Here is a 17731-nt window from a genome sequence, read left to right as displayed (position 1 = left end):
ACCTTAGGCCTTGAGCTGTTCTTCCTTCCATGTGAGCACCCCAGCCTGTGAGTGAGGCATCTGTGGTGATGACCACTGTGGGCTCTGTGGATTGGAAGTGTGTTCCTATAGTTAGGTTGGACGTTTTTGTCCACCATTTTAACCGTGCCTTGACTGATGGAGGTATTGTTAGTCTTTTTGTCACTGAATGGATGCTTGGATTGTATTGAGTTAGGAGCCAGCCTTGAAGGATAAATAATCTCATGTTGGGCACTACCGGGTTGCAGGAAGCCATATGGCCCAGAAGTCAGAGGCAGTCAAGTGCAGTGACTGTAGGCATGTCCTGGAGGTGCCAGATGCCTGATGTGAGTGGATCTGTCGGGTGGGAGAGAGACTCTGGTTGTGACAAAGTTGAAGTGTGCCCCAATAAATTGGATGGACTGAGAGTATGTAAGCATTGACTTAGGGTGGTTCACAAGGAGTCTCAGAGTGTAAAAACCGTCTAGCACCATATGAGTGTGTTGGTCGCACTCGTGTCTGGACCTTGCTTTGACAAGGCAGTCATCCAGGTAGGGATCTATAGTAACTCCTTGTCTCCTGAGGTGGGCAGTGACTGCCGCTAGGATCTTGGAAAATACTCTCGGAGCTGTAGAGAGTCATAGACTTTAAGGTCAGAAGGGACCATTATGAACATCTAGTCTGGCACAATGCAGGCCACAGAATCTCACCCACCCTCTCCTAGCATAATCCTCTCACCTGTATCTCAGATATTGAAGTCCTCAAATGGTTTAAGGACCCCAAGATGCAGAGACTCCTCCAGCAAGTGATCCGTGCCCCATGCTACAGAGGAAGGCGAAAAACCTCCAGGGGCTCTGCCAATCTATTCTGGAGGAAAATGCCTTCCCGACCCCAAATATGGTGATCAGCTAAACCCTGAGCATGTGGGCAAGACTCACCAGCCAGACTCCCAGGAAAAAGTTCTCTATAGTAATTCCTATCATCCCACCATTGGCCTAGTTACCACCGATAGTGAAAAGTCACTTAGTTGCCAAGATCATGTTATCCCATCAAACCTTCCCCTTCATAAACCCATCTAGCTTAATCTTGAAGCCAGGTAAATCTTTTGCCCCCACTACTTCCCTTGGAAGGCTGTTCCAGAACTTCACTCCTCTAATGGTTAGAAACCTTTGTCTAATTTCGAGTCAAAACTTCTTAATAGCCAGTTTATATCCATTTGTTCTTGTGTCCACATTGATATTGAGTTTAAATAATTCATCTCCCTCCCTGGTATTTATCCCTCTAATATATTTAAGGAGAGCAATCGTGTCTCCCCTCAGCCTTCTTTTGGTTAAGGTAAACAAGCCAAGCTCCTTGAGTCTCCTTTCATAAGACAGATTTTCCATTCCTCGGATCATCCTCACGGCCCTTCTTTGTACCTGTTCCAGTTTGAATTCATCCTTCTTAAACATGGGAGACCAGAACTACACACACTATTCCCAATGAGGTCTCACCAATGCCTAGCATAACGGTACTAACACCTCCTTACTTCTACTGGAATTACCTCACCTAACGCATCCCAAGACCGTATTAGCCTTTTTCACGGCCATGTCACAATGGCGGCTCAGATATCCTGTGATCAACCAGGACTCCAAGGTCCTTCTTTTCTTCCATTACTTCCAACTGATGTGTCCCTCAGCTTATAACTAAAATTCCTGTTATTAATCCCTAAATGAATAGCCTTACATTTCTCACTATTAAATTTCATCCTATTGCTATAACTCCAACTTACAAGATCATCCAGATCTTCCTGTATGATATCCCAATCCTTTTCTGAATTGGCAGTACCTCCCAACTTTGTGTCATCTGCAAACTTTATTAGCACACTCCCACTTCTGGTGCCGAGGTCAGTAATAAAAAGATTAAATAAGATTGGTCCCCTTAAGAGAATTGTCTCAACAACCTTACTACCTGCATCCTCCTTCAAAGAGGCTTTAACACAAGACTTCGAAGCGAAGCCTCTGAACTGTCATTCATGCTTAAATTTGACACTTTACAAATGGGCCTTAAAGATGCTAATTATCTCACCCATTACAAAGAGAGCTTCCCCAATTATCACCTCTAATATTACCTCAAAGACATTAACCTCCCCCCCTCATCCCCTCTCTGTTCTAAAATCTGATTTGTCTATTTTATGTGTGTTCACTTTTTTTGGATTGTATCCCTTTGGTATATATGGTCATGCCAATTTGCTTCCACAATTTGATCTGAGGAAATGGGTCTGGCTCACGAAAACTTATCACCTAGTAAACCATCTTGTTAGTCTTTAAAGTGCTGCATAGTCCTGTCTTCTGTTTCTCCACAGGGATATTTAGATCTTGTGCTACTCTTTTAAATAAGTCTTGGAAAGAGGAGACGACCTCCGAAGTGTTAGCGGAAGGAGGTAGATGTGAGTGATGGAGGTTGGTTCCACATCTGCCACTGTGAGGGGAATGCCACAGGAGGGGGCATCCACAGATAGGGAGCCCAGGGGGTCATTTGTGCTCTGATAAGGTCTGGTTGCATGTGACTGTGTCCCCAATGACCTTTCTGAATCAGGGGACAGTTGTGGTGAAAAAGCATCAAAATCCTCTCGTGTGAGAGAAGAGATGGCAGGTAAGAGTCATCAGAAAGCAGTGACTGAATGTATTTGTCTTCATTCAAAATAGGGGAGTGAAGAGTTGGCTCAATCTGCAAGTCTTTATTCTCCCTGTAGGTGATCAGGAGAGTTTGTGATGCGGGGGCCTGCGCTAGTTCAGAGGAGCCTGTTTTTACCGCAGAGCTGAGAGGGAGAGCTATCGCCTCTAATAGTTGAGAGGAAGGGGCAGTATTGACTGAATGCTCTATCCCTTCTCTAGGTGCCACCGTGAGAGGCTGAGGTACCAGTGGAGCTGCTATAACGGTCAGCATTACCGGGGTTTCAGAGGCTGGCACGGAGTAAGGGCAGCATTTGAAGCACTTACTGGCTTGTTACGCTGCTCGCCCGAAATACCTGGGCAGTCAAACATGCTCAGACAGTTCTTATCTGAGTGGTCTGACATTTTTACCTCAGAATGCCTCTTGGTGGGTTGCTGAGGTAATGAGCTTGCCCTTCTCTTAGAGGGCTTAAGTTTATCCTTGTTGGATTTAATATTCTGCCCAGAGCCTGGGTCAGAGGCATGTCATTTGCTGCTGTTGTTGAGGAGCATTTTCAGTTTAAGCTCCTTGTCTTTGTGAGAACTCGCTTTCGTTTTAGTACAATTGGGACAAGCTCTCAGTGTGAGAGGTCCCCAAGCATTTGAGACAGGCGTCATGTCCGTCAGAGGCAGACATCGCGTCTTTGCAGAGAGCGCAGTGTTTCAAGCCGGGAGAACTCATACCGGCTTGTAGCTGTGGCAGCAGTTCAAGACTTGTGCTGCCTTTTTTTTTTTTTTAAGTACTACTAATCTAAGTGAAAACAACAGAAACAGTAAGAACACTAACTAACTATTTTAACAATAGGTTTGTGAGAGGAGAGAACACTGCCGTGTTCTGTCCACAGCCGGGGACGGTAGAAAGGAACTGAAGGGGGGAGGGAGGACCGCACGCGCGCATAGCTACTGAGGGAGGCCACGCCATGCATGCACAGCCCCCTGAGACACTGCTTCAAAAAACTCCATCCAGAGGTGCTAGGACACTCTACACCTAATGTGAAGCACTCCCAAGGACACCTCTCGAAGAAGAACCACTGTTCTAGTGCTTACCTTCCTTTACAGTCAGAAAGATTTTCCTAATGTATAAATTAAATCTCTTCTGCTGCAATTTAAGCCCACTGCTTTTGGTTTGGTCTTCAGGGGATAAGGAGAACAATTTATCAACCTCTTCTTTGTAAAAACTTTTAACATACTTGAGAAGACCATGTTTCCCCCTCAATCTTCTCTTCTCAGATTCACCCCCACCCCCCGAATCTTTCCTCTTAGGTTGTGTTTTCTAGACCATTTATCATTTTTGTTGCTTCTCCCCTCTGGATATTCTCCAGTCTGTTCTCACCTCTTCCAAAAGCTGATGCCTAGAGAGCTGGACACAATATTCCAACTGAGGCCTTAACAGTATTTTACAAAGTGGAAGAATTATTTCTTTTGTCTTCCTTACAATAGCTCTAATACATCCCAGAATTATGCTCGTGTTTTGGCAAGAACATTACATTGTTGACTCATTTAATTTGTGATCCACTGTAACTCTCAGAGCCTTTTCTGAAGTACTTTTTCCTAGGCAGTCATTTCCAATTTTGTATCTGCAAAACTGATTAATCCAGCCTAAGTGTTGTACTTTGCATTTGTCCCTACTGAATTGTATCCTAATTTTTAGTTTCTCAAGTCCCATGTTATTGTGCTTCATGTTAACACAGAGAACTTTCAAGCAGGCCCACAAAAATTTCTGGTAAGATTACACAGTAACACAAATAGCCATGATAGTCTCTCCACATATCTATCTCTGGACAAAATACTGTCTGTTATTTATGGAAGCAAATAAGTTGGGTTAAACATTTGCTTTTGCAGAATTTATAACCCCAATATTTGAGAAAGGATAATCTATACAAGTTAGACCTCCCTGGTCCAGCACCCTTGGGACCTGACTGGTCCTGGATGAGTGATTTTGCCCAGCCAGGAGAGGTCATTTCTTGACCCCTCTGTCAGCTTCCCTGGCTTGGCCTGCAGGTCTCTTGGCCGGCACCTCACCTCCTGCTGGCCCCACTGGGTAGCCATTGCTGCCTGGCTCCTGGCCCCACCAGGCAGCCACATGCTGCAGCTCATTGCCCCACTGAGCCACCACCCCAGCTACTATAGTTCCCAGTCCCACCAGGCAGCCACTTAATGGGTCTCCCAATCCCCACTGCCCCATTCTGGGTGGCTCTACAGGGATCCTTGCCACTGGCCCTCCACTGGGACTCTATGGTCCTGCAACATCCGTGCTGGACCATGGACGTTGCCGGACCAGAGCAGCCAGGGTAAGAGAGTTTCAACCTATATTATCATGACATCTAAGAGCCTACTCATGGACCAGGATCCCATCATGTTAGGTGTTGTGCAGACACAGACTAAAGATTGTTCCTACTCTATACAGTTTCCAATTGAAATATAAGACAACAGAAGGATACAGGAAAATAGATGGCAGAAGCACAAGGAAAGGAGACAATGTTGGTCAGTAATCTCTGACAACTAAGACAAACACATCATTTTGTAACCTGTATATGAAACATTCAGTACTTAATGCATTTTCACCTTTTTTAATCAATACAACTTATTACAACCTGAAAATGTTACTTACCACAACCTGGGTAAATTTCTGCATGTGAGTACTCTAATGTCAAAGTTATTCACATATGCAAATCTTTCCTGGACTGAAGTCTCAAAATATATTTTTAGAATTTTGCTTTCTACAAGACCATATTGCATAATCAAATAATTTTTAACTTACCAAACTGGAGTTTTCTCATGACAGCCACATATTTTTCTTCAAGGGACCTTAAAATAGACAAAGGTTTGGGCTTCATGGAAGTCTTTCTGGAGTATTCAGCCAACTTCTTTTCTGTGATATAAAAATTAAGTGATATATATTTTTTCAAACAAGATTAAAACCTGATGTTTTCTAATTTTCTGATAGTGGTTTGATGAGGATAATGAACAAATATTCCACATCACTGATGACAACATCATCTTTGTAATTTAATCCAGAGTAAATTTTGCTTTACAAATATAACTATAACGCTCAATCTATCATCTTGCACTGTGAATTTAAGACAGTTTTCTTAACTTCTTTTAAAATTCCATGTTTCCATACACTATAGACAACCTATGGGTAGAAGACCAGACAGATGGTAAAATCAACCTTATTGTAGGAGCTAGGGATATAAAATGTTAACTGATAAGCATAAGTCTTATAAGTAAGAAGCTTCAGGGGGCATCTGAGTTAGTCTGTACAGTATAAACTTAAACAACAAATTGTCTGGTAGCACTTTATAGACTAACAAAACATGTAGATGGTATCATGAGCTTTTGTTGGCAAAACCCACTTCTTCAAATGACTGGTGTTTTGAGTTTGAGATGTCCAGAACCAAAATAAATAGGGAAGAAGGAAAAAAAATGGAAGGGAGCAGGAAACAAGAAGCAGAGGGTATGTAAATATCAAAGGGAAAGCCAAGCAGACAAAACTGGTAATCTATAAGCACCTAAAAATTGGATAGTTAAAAGAAGCAGATACGGATCATAGGTCTATGTAGATTCTTGTGTTAGTACCCTTCCTCTCTAATTGCTATCCTATGATCCTTCACTACTTCTTTTAACCGGACACCTGCTATAAGACAGCTCCAAGACCCCTGGGCTACTTCCCCCACACCTTCCTTCTCTCCAGTTCATCCTCCTATTGTCCACTTGTCTCTGTTCCTCCTATTCCCAGTGGTGCATTCCTCCATCCTCTCAGCTACACACATGCCCCACCAACTGTAGGCAAGCTCCTTTTATAGCCAGTCTCAACTTCTTTTCCTTAATTAACTCCAGGTATCCTAATCAGCTCAGGCTAGTCTGACGGCAGGCCTGGTCAATTAGCTCCAGATGTTCAACTGCCCTGATTGCTTCTGCTGATTCTAAACCAGCCCCTCCCTGTTACTTAGGGAACAGAGATTTCCTCAGTCTGAGACTTGTACATCTCCCCTCCACTACGTTTATAGTCTTCTGATCTTACCCTGTCATATCCCCCCATAAACACACACACACGCGCACATCTGGCTTAATACCCTGGAGTTGGGCAACTCAGGTTGTTGTGCAATATACTTGAGACAGACCATCTGCATTGACATAACGGTTTCCGGCCTCGTGTTGTATGGAGAATTGGAAGTGTTGTAGGGACAGAAACTAATCTGGTCATCCTTTCATTTTTTTCTTTGTTGTGCTGCATCCACAGAAGGGGTGCATGGTCAGTCACAAGGGTAAATCGTTGGCCCAATAGAAAGTAACAAAGCGTCTCCATAGCCCACTTGATGGCGAGATTCTCTTTCCACCACTGCATATTTCTGCTCTCCTGGTAGGAGTTTTCTACTGAGATAGACGACAGGGTGCTCATCATCTCTGACTATCTGTGACAAGACAGCACCCAAGCTTACTTCAGACACGTCTGCCTGAAGGATGAATTCTTTGTCAAGTTAGGAGCTATGAGTACAGGATTACTGCAGAGAGCCGTACATAAATCCAAGAATGCTTCCTCTGCTGCGTCGGTTCACTTTACCATGTCAGGATCACAGGCTTTTATCAAATCTATCACAGGATTTGCTTTGGTAGCAAAATGGGGGATGAACTGTCTGTAATACCCACCACATACAGGAATGCTCGGACTTGTTTTTTTCTATCTGGCTGGGGCCAATTCTGGATGGCTTCCAGCTTATTTACTTGGGGTTTTACCACTCCTCTTCCTACGAGATAGCGGAGGTATTTAGCCTTGGCAAGTCCTATAGCACACTTGGCTGGCTCAGCCGCAAGGTCAGCCTGTCTTACGGTATCCAGCTCAACTTCCACTTTCTGTAGATGAGTCTCCCAATTGGGGGTATATATTATTACATCGTTGAGATATGATGCTGTGTAACTGGTATTGGGACATAGAAGCTTATCCATCCAACTTTGGAAGGTGGCAGGTGCCCCATGTAGTCCCAAAGAGAGAACAGTATATTGTAATAGGCCTGTGTACCTCCAAGAAAGTGAGGTACTTTTGTATAGCCTTCTGATCCGACTGTCACAGTACTTTGATACCAAGCAGAATTCATAGCCCTGAATTAGGCACCTAGGCCCCCTATACAAGGAATGGGAAAGACAGATGCCTAAGAATGGGATCTGTATAAGCCTCTACACTGAACAGGGTGCAGCCGAAGCTAGTCAATAGGAAATTCCAAAGACGGCGGTAAATCCTAAGCCCTGACCTTCAAAGGGACTGGGTGCTTAAGCTTGGTTTTTGTTTTGTTTGGTTTTTTTGGCAAGAAATGTAGGATGTGACATCCTTTAGCCCAGTGGTTAGGGCACTCACAGAACGTGGGATACCCAGGTACAAATCCCCGCTTCTGCCGGATGTGGAGAAGGGATTTGAACTGATTTTCAGGTGAGTACTCTAGCCATAGAGTAGAGACTCATTCTCTCTTACTTGTCCAATACATGATTATTACACAGCTTCAGTTGGAAATTCTGAGAAAGACTCATCTCAGAATATCCCATAGCTCAGTGGTTTACAGACTCACCTGAGAGTTAGGATTTGAACATGGGTTTCCCTTCTCCACAGAGGGGAGAATGTGTTTTGGATCTCCCACATTTTGAATGAAAAGACGCTGCTTCATCCTCCTATTTTGTACGAGGTTATGTGTGAACTGAGCATGCCTACTGGAGTGAGCACTCCTGTTGAGACAGGCAGGGGGAATATCTACTTCGAGGATCTCTGAGAGGCATATGCATGAGATTGGCACCAGGGTACTAGACAGTGGCAAGTCTCGGTTTGAAACTTGGGAAAGTTTAACAGCGGAACTGTAGGGGGCTAGGAACTTGAAGCTTCTGCAGGGTTATATGGCCTCTGAGCAGAGAATTTAAGGTTCTCGGTAGTACTTAAGTATTGGACTTAAGACACCTTAAATGTCGACTGGAGATGTAAGTCCTAGGATTCTAACTTCTTAAGGCATCCATTTTTAGAAATTTTGGCCTCTGAAATGTGTGTAAAGCATGCTAAATATCCCATGTACAGTAGTCAAATATACTGATTATCTTATTTTACCTTGATTTGCTTGGCGCAAACTGGTGGTAGCAGCATAAACTATCTCAGCAGTCTTCTGGATGTCTGGCACCAAAAGCGTCAGCCCCTCTGGTTCTTGATCAGAAGCATCTGCTTTTACTCCTGCTTTAGCTTTTTCTTTTTTAGACCTGTATTGAAAAGAACAAAAAGAAAGTGAGGGGATGGGGAAGGTTATAGGACTATGATCAGGCCCAGATTAGCTATTGTTGATAGTGGGCAAAGACATTAGAATTCAAAAAAGGAAGCCTTTTTAAAATACGTGTCTCCACATCTACCATGAAAGATGGTAAAAACTGAATAGTTTCCTTTAAATATTACAAACATTAGCATATTGTCTTGATTGGACCAAAAAAATGTGCATCTGGGGTGCAGTAAGCAAAGTACAGTTTCAAGAAACACAAAAAATATTGAAATAAATTCCTTGCTCAAGCAGTAAAGCTGTTTCTATCAAACTATACAATATTTTTCACTTTTGGAGTACTTTATTTCTTTAAACATTATAATGTTCTCTCAACATTTTCTTAAAGTAATACAATAAAGGCAATATAGGAAAACTTATTAATGAAGGTTTTATATCTATTTCATCCTGATGTGAATTAAAATGATCGACTTATAAGTTTCAGAATGAAAAAAATTAGACACGTCTACTGTAAATAAATTCAACACTTCAAATGAAAAATTGAGATTAACAATGATAAATTGCTTAGCGTGCATACTTTCAAAGTTTATTTGTAAATTAAATTCTCATATGCATGTGTATTAAAGACTACATAAGCTATTCCAGATTTTAATGTCTCTCTCTCTCTCTCTCTCCTTCTGTGTTTTAAAAGCAGCAGCTGTTCATGTTAAGATTCAAACAAGATTAGTAGCCAAACCGGTTTCTCATTTTTCTATTATCAAATGAATCAGCATAACAAAAAGCTGTTTAAGTATATAGAAAAGAGCAATTTAATGCTTTGAAATTGTAAACTTTGCATGTATGGGGCAGGGAGAGGAATACTGAATACTTCAGACCTTCTGTATATTTTAAAATAGGGTAAAATCATATTACTGTTTCTAAACCATTCAAAACAGAGGACATTATGGTGATATTTAAATGTCTTTGAACCTCCTCAAATAAAACTATACCTAGAGTATGTTAGAAAAAGTTAATTATTGTAGCAACATTGATTCCCCCCCCCCCAAAAAAAATGATCCTGGCCCATTGTTTTCTTATAAGAAATAATGGGTTTTAAGGAGTATTAGTGTGGGGAAAGAGGAGAGGTAGGCAACACACTGTATTAACATCACAAGAAGATATTTTTAAATGCACAAAAGATGGTTGGGATACCTAACTCCCACCATTTATGCCTTCCAAAATCTCCAGCACAGACTTGTTGTTTGTAGAGATATAGACCAATTTTTTTTTTAAAAAGGAACCTAAAGTTAGGTTCCTAAATCTTTATTTTGGTATATGAAATAGGGAAGAGATTTTCAAAAAAGTGCTAAGCCCTATCAAAACCAAGTGAAGGGCACAGGCTTTGTAGTGAAAATATGGCCATTGCTCAAGCACTGGGAGAGCTCTTTATGCGCCGGGGGAAGGAGAGGAGGACGTTAGAATCCTGAGACAGAAAGTTGCAGTGCGATGAAGTATCAGTGTAGACAATCACAAATGGGCTTTTGAATTCAGAATTCTCAAGTTGTTTGCTTGAAACAAAAAACACCCCTCTACTTTTCTGGCTGAAGCCAAAAACCCTCAAGGTTTATATGAAAGAAAAATATACTAACAATGAAGAAAATGTGGTTAGTCAAGCTATTGAGGAAGAAAATTTTAGAAAAATATTCCAAAATATTTATTCAAAACACTTTTGTAGGGCCTCTATTCCACATGATAAATCTCATATTTTACTTTATATTAAGAAAATCCCAACTTCTTTCTCCAATTTTAATGTTAAAGTAAATTTTAAATAAATGATCAGGCCCTAATTCAGCAAAGTATTGAAGCACATGCTTGAGGACGAAGGAAGAATCAAAGCCCAAAAGGTCATACAGAGAACTCTGAAAACAGTTCAACACCTATTTATTAACTATTTATTATCTAGCTAACAAAGCAAGAAAGAAAATTTAAAAAGGTATACTTACACAGACTTAGAGAATAGTGCCCTGTGATTTTTATTCTGCTCCAGGGGGATAAAGAGAGAAAGCAGAACCAGTCCCATTGGATAATCTTTCCATAGAAGACAATTTCCCCAGTTGGTTTAGGGTTGGCAGCCTCGCCCCAACCTACATCTGCCTTCTCACAAATTGGTGTTATGATCAAACAGGGGTCTTATAAGTTGATACATCTTAGCACAGCTGCTGTATAGAGTTGCCAACTTTCAAATTCCATACAACTAAACACCATGCCCCTCCTCTTTATCCCCCTGCTCATTGCATTCCCCGACCCTCACTCGCTTGCTCATTTTACCAGGCTGAAGCAGAGGGTGCAGGTTCAGGGTGGGGTCAGAAATGACATATGTGACACAGTAATTACAAGTGTGTCTTTGCCACATAAGCTTGTTTTGTGCCTACTTAGTTTTTTATTTTAAGATCAGGTGATCTGATTCCACTGCAATCAGCTACAAGGTATTTTAAAATTCTGAAAAGTTGTATTTTTGATTGCAGGTATAACATGCACAGCTTGTGTTGTACACTCTTTTACAGTAAACATGGAAGCAGTTACACAAATCTGTTCTGATTGTTTCCCATTGTATACTATTCTTTATGCCCAGGTGAAGACTGTACCACATACTATGTGGGAGAGAGGAAAATGGTGACAGACTCAGAAGCCCTTTTGGAAAGTCAAAGAAAGGCAAATGAACTACAGGCAGTCCCCGGGTTACGTACAAGATAGGGACTGTAGGTTTGTTCTTAAGTTGAATCTGTATGTAAGTCGGAACTGGCGTCCAGATTCAGCCGCTGCTGAAACTGATCAGTTTCAACAGTGGATGAATCTGGACGCCAGTTCTGACTTACATACAGATTCAACTTAAGAACCCCAGGCATCCCCAAGTCAGCTGCTGCTGAAACTGATCAGCGGCTGATTCCAGGAAGCCCGGGGCAGGGGCTTCCTGTAGTCAGTCACTGGTCAGTTTCAGCAGCGGCTGACTTGGGGACGCCTGGGGCAGAGCAGCTGGGGTGCTGCTGGGTTGGTCCAGTAGCGCCGCCGCTCCTCGGCTCTACTGGACCAACCGAGCAGCACCCAACCTGCTCTGCCCCAGGCGTCCCCAAGTCAGCCGCTGCTGAAACTGACCAGCAGTGGCTGAATCAAGACACCTGGGGCAGAGCAGTTGGGGTGCTGCTGGGTTGGTCCAGTAGCGCCCAGAGCGGCGCTACGGGACCAACCGGCAGCGCCCCAGCTGCTGTACCACAGGCGTCCAGAGCAAAGCCGTGGAGCACGCGGGCAGCGGACAGCCCAGACGTGTCTTGGCTGTCCGCTGCCCGCGTGCTCCGCCGCTTTGCTTCCTCTCCCTGGTCTGCTGGAGACCAGGGAGACGGGCCCCGTTTGTAACTGCGGATCCGACATAAGTCGGATCCGCGTAACTAGGGGACTGCCTGTACTCAATTTGAAGCAGGAAAGACAACAGACAGCCTACATTCCCACAGCCAGAGTATAAATCTGCATTTGTGTGCATGTAAATGCACATACTAGGTGTGATGATTGCTTCTGAACACTGATTATGGAGATTTATTTAAGATTATTCCATTGAAATCACTTAGGAATCAACAAGCCCAGTAACAAAATACATCAATAATTAATTATCATGATACAGTCAAGAATAAATAATCCATATTAACATTAACCCATTCATTCTCTGTTTTACCCAAACATTAAAAAACACCCTATATATATTAACTGTAAAATTCTATTCCCGTTTGTGATTTTTCTCTAAGGCAAAAATTATAGTGCATCACAGTTAGATACAGGACATGCCATAATTAATCTCACTTTGGGGTAGACAAAAGTAGTAGAATAGGGAGGAGATCAAATTAAAAATTTCATTTAGATTCTCAAGCTTACATTTAGAGTTTTACAAATGCTGGGGAAAAGAGGACAAAATCATCTCAGCTCACATTTAAAGAATTGACACTCAAAGGAAACTGAACAATATTTCAATGATATATGTGTTACACACGACAGCAGATTACATGCTAATAATTTAAATTGTTAATTTAGTTTTTGCCAGAAGATGACATCCTTACCTTTCACACTGTGCTAAATAAATAATGAATGATGCTACATTCTGGAGACTATTTTAATTTTTAAAGCCTTTACTGAGACATATCCAAACTGAAAATTTCAGAGGCAAACTTGATCACACTGAACAGTAAGTGTATCAAAAGTGTAGACACAAAGCCACTAAACCTTTCTGCTCTTTGTTACAGAGAAGTTACTAACCAGTAATGGTGTTCTTGGAAAGCAATAAATCAACATGCACGTTATTGGAATAAAACTGTCATAGGCATGCAATCTCAGAATCTTCCAGAGACAGCAGTATTGGGGCCATTCAGTCTCCCACGTCTCCTTAATTTATATATGTCTCCATAGGCGTAAAAAGGAGGAGTGGGCTCAAGTGTTCTTCATAAGATAGAGGCAGGCAGTGTGAATATGGAGAAAAGAACGGTTACTTACCTGTAACTGTTGTTCTTCAAGATGTGTTCTTCATGTCCATTTGAATCAAAATGCAGGACAATGTAGCACTTTAAATTTGAATCAGGTGTGTGCACTGCATCTTCTGGAGTGTTTTCCCTAGTGGTATCCGTAGCGCCGGCAGGGCGCCCCCTGGAGTGGCGCCGCTATGGCGGAGCATAAGTACCCCTGCTGGTGCTCCCCCTCCTCAGTTCCTTCTTGCCAGACGCTCTGACGAAGGGAAGGTGGGGTGGGGGAATTGAATGGACATGAGCAACACATCTCGAAGAACAACAGTTACAGGTAAGTAACCGTTCTTTTCTTCTTTGAGTGGTTGCTCATGTCCATTCGAATCAGGTGACTTCCAAGCCAACCCCACTTCACCGAGGAGGGGTCAGAGCACCCAGAAAGAGAAGTCCACGAAAGTTGAACAACCCAAACATATTTATTCAAGTAACATAACACAGAACTGTTGAATAAAGTGCAATGTGGTACAGAGAAAAAAACAACACATTTACAACACAGAGCTGAGGACCGCAGAGCCCAACCCTGCGTCTTCCCTGGCCTGCTGTGTCAGCACATAGTGCGCCGTAAAGGTATGCACTGGTGGCCACCCTGCAGATTTCCGTAATTGGAACCTGTGCCCCAAAAGCTACAGAGGACGCCTGTGCCCTGGTGGAATGTGCTGAAACCCGGGGTGGGACCTTCCCGGCCAGGACATAACACTCCCTGATACACCCCACGACCCAATTGGACAACCTCTGGGTCGAGATAGGGAACGCTTTCATTCTGTCAGCAAAAGCAACGAACAGTTGTGTGGACTTACGAAAGGGTTTCGTTCTATCAACATAAAAGGCTAACGCCAGCCTAGCATCTAGGGAATGGAGCACTTGCTCTCTAGGAGAGGCATGGGGCTTTGGAAAGAAAATCGGAAGGTAAATTTCTTGGGACAGATGGAATGGTGATACCACCTTGGGGAGAAAAGCCGGGTGAGGGTGGAGCCTCACATTATTGTCCAAGAACACTAGGTAGGGCGGATTTACAGTTAGCGCCCTCAGCTCGGAGACCCTGCGAGCCGACTTAATGGCCACAATGAACACAACCTTCATAGAGAGGTGCTTCAAAGAACACGTGGCCAGCGGCTCAAAGGGGGGTGACACAAGTCTAGACAACACAAGGTTAAGGTCCCAAGCGGGGAGAGAGGGTCTAACCAAGGGATATAACTTATCCAAACCCTTAAGGAATCTTTTGACCACAGGGTCAAAGAACAGAGAGACTCCTGCCGATCCAACATGGAAGGTGGAGAGTGATGCCACATGGACTTTGATAAAAGAGGTAAAGAGCCCACTGGACCTGAGCTCGAAAAGGTAGTCCAGAATGGACGAGACAGGTGCACAGGATGGGTGTACTCCCCTTCTGGACGCCCAAGACAAGAACCACCGCCACTTGGCTGCATAGGACCACCTGATGGATGGCTTCCTGCTACCTAGGAGCACCATCTGCACCTCCTGGGAACATTCCCTTTCTGATTGGGTCAGCCACGGATAAACCAGGCCGTCAGGTAGAGAGAGCTGAGATTTGGGTGAACCATGAGCCCCCCATCCCAAGGTCGGGTAAGGAGATCCTGAACTGGTGGGAGCGTTACAGGCTCCTTGGTGAGCATATCCATCAGGATCAGGAACCAGAACTGCCTGGGCCACCGAGGGGCTATCAGGATGACCGTAGACCTGAAGGTCTTGACCCTGGTCAGAACCCTGGAAATTAGGGAAAACGGAGGGAATGCACAGAGGATGCCCACCAGCCACAGTATGGTCATGGCATCTCCCCTGGAGTGGTCCCCCAGGCCCAACAGGGAGCAGTAATTCTGGCACTTGGTGTTGTGTGCCGAGGCAAACAAGTCTCGTAGGGGACAACCCCACTTGTGGAAGACTGGACAAAGGGCCGATTCCTTGAGGGACCATTCGTGGGCTCTGAAGGACTGGCTCAGAGCACTGGCTTGCAAGTTCTTGCACCCCGGCAGGTACTCTGCCTGCAATGCTATTTCGTGAGCTATGCACAAGTCCCACAGGCACAAAGCCTCGCAACAGAGGGGAGGCGACCAGGCTCCTCCCTGCCTGTTGAGATAAAAAACTGTGGCAGTGTTGTCCAGGCGCACCAGGATGGAGCGGAGGGACAGCTTTGACAGGAAGGTCTCACAGGCTTTCCTGACCACCCTGAGCTCCCGGACATTTATGTGCAGGGCTCGCTCTGCAGGAGACCACAAGCCCTGGGTCCTGCGATGCCCCAGGTGCGCTCTCCAACCCAGGTCCGAGGCATCTGTCACCAGAGTGATCGAGGGGGGAAGCACAGTAAACGGAATCCCGCTGCATTCCACAGCCTCCTGAGTCTACCACTGTAAGGAGGCGATTACCTCTGGAGGCACCATGAGAACCATGTCCCAGAGACCCCTGGACTAGTCGAATGACATTGCTAACCAGGCCTGCAGGGGTCTGAGCCTCAATTGAGCATGGCGTACCACATATGTGCACGCTGCCATGTGGCCCAGCAGTCTTGAGCAGACTCGAGTGGTCATAATGGGGAACCAGGTTACCTCGGAGACCAGCTCCACTATGGCCAGAAATCTGTTTCTGGGGAGGAATGCTCTTGCCACCCTAGCATCCAAGAGAGCCCCCATGAACTCGAGGTGCTGAGAGGGAGTCAACAATGACTTTCCCTTGTTGAGCATGAGGCCCAGTTTTACAAAGAGTCCCCTTGTAAGGGAAACCTGAGCCTCCACTTTTTCGTAGGATCGACCATTAATCAGCTAGTCATCTAGGTACGGAAAGACGTGTACCCCTTTTTTGTGGAGGAAAGCTGCTACGATCGACATGCATTTCATGAAGACCCTGGGTGCTGTCAAGAGACCAAATGGGAGCACCGTAAAGTGGAAGTGAAAACGGGATACAATAAAGCGGAGAAGCCTCCTGTGACTGGGTCTTACTGCCACATGGAAGTAAGCGTCCTTGAGATCAAGAGTTGCGTACCAGTATCATAACTATAATACCGGGATAACAGAAGCCAGGGTTACCATTCTGAATTTGGATTTTACCACCGTCTTGTTGAGGTCCCTGAGGTCTAGGATGGGACGAACCCCGCCCTTGGGTTTTGGGACAATAAAATACCGGGAATAAAACCCCTTGCCCCTTAAATGTGGAGGGACCCTCTCCACCGCTCCCTTTTGGAGGCGCGCCGACACCTCTTGACAGAGAATGCCTTTGTGAGAGGTGTCCCTGAAAAGGGATGGGGCGGGCGGGTTGCAAGGGGGTGAACCCAGGAAGGGTATAGTATAGCCATCTCTGACTATTCTCAGAACCCCGGCGTCGGTGGTGATTCCTGCCCAGGCACAGGCAAAATGGGATAACCTGGCACCAAACAGGGGACCAGGGGGGAAAACTGGTGCGCAATGCTCTAGAGGACCGTCAAAACTGGTGCTTGAACTGTTGAGAGGGGCCCTGTCCAACCCCACGGGGGTTGTCCCCTCTTGGGCAGCGATGATAACCTCTGGCCGATGACGGGGCTGCAGCCACCCCCGCACCTCCACTGGGAGCACGAGGATGGCGTCTCCAGTAATCCCCAAGGGGGACCTGGGACTGCGTTCTCCCCTGCTGTCTGTAGGGAAGCTGACGTCGCTGAGGAACTGGTGTGTGGATCCCCAAGGACCAGAAAGTAGACCTCGTGTCCTTGAGCATATGGAGCCTCGAATCCGTATGCTCCGAGAATAATGCCTTGCCATCAAAAGGCAGATCCTGAATAGTAGTCTGGACATCAGGAAGTATTCCAGATATCTGCAGCCAGGCACCACGGCGCATAACTACACCTGACGCCACGGTGCGGGCTGCAGAGTCAATAGCGTCCAAGGAAGCCTGAAGAGCTGTACGGGTGATAGTCCTGCCCTCTGTGGTCATAGCCACAAACTCCTGACATGCCTTGGTGGGAAGCCTATCTTTAAACTTATTCATTGCCTGCCATGTGTTATAGGTGTATCGGCTCAGCATTGCCTGCTGGTTAGCAATGCGCAGCTGTATCCCACCAGTGGCATACACCTTACGCCCCGTCAGGTCGAGGCGTTTGGGCTCTCTAGCCTTCGGGGACGGCCCCGGCTGCGGAAGTCTCTCCTTCTGGGCTGCGGCTTGGACTACCAGGGAACCCAGGACAGGCTGGGAATATAGTTGCTCGTGCCCCGACTGCAGGACATAATAGCGCCTCTCGACTCCCTTTAAGGTATGGGTTAGAGAAGCCGGAGTCTGCCAC

The 17731-nt window shown here is 45.0% G+C and overlaps 1 protein-coding gene across 1 annotated transcript in view; it reads right to left on the bottom strand.

Moving 5' to 3' along the window:
* Positions 1 to 17731, bottom strand: part of BIRC6 (baculoviral IAP repeat containing 6) — a 343022-nt gene that overhangs the window by 50402 nt on the left and 274889 nt on the right. Inside the window, exons 67-68 of the mRNA XM_075924970.1 lie at positions 8776 to 8921; positions 5452 to 5562 (exon numbers count right to left, since the gene is read on the bottom strand). Of these exons, the coding sequence (XP_075781085.1) occupies positions 5452 to 5562; positions 8776 to 8921 (257 nt within the window). The remainder of the gene's footprint in view (positions 1 to 5451; positions 5563 to 8775; positions 8922 to 17731) is intronic.

This window comes from Pelodiscus sinensis, chromosome 3, assembly GCF_049634645.1.
Source record: "Pelodiscus sinensis isolate JC-2024 chromosome 3, ASM4963464v1, whole genome shotgun sequence".
Lineage (NCBI taxonomy): Eukaryota > Metazoa > Chordata > Testudines > Trionychidae > Pelodiscus > Pelodiscus sinensis.
The sequence above is the reverse complement of the archived record's forward strand: the minus strand, read 5'-3'. Positions and strand labels throughout refer to the sequence as shown.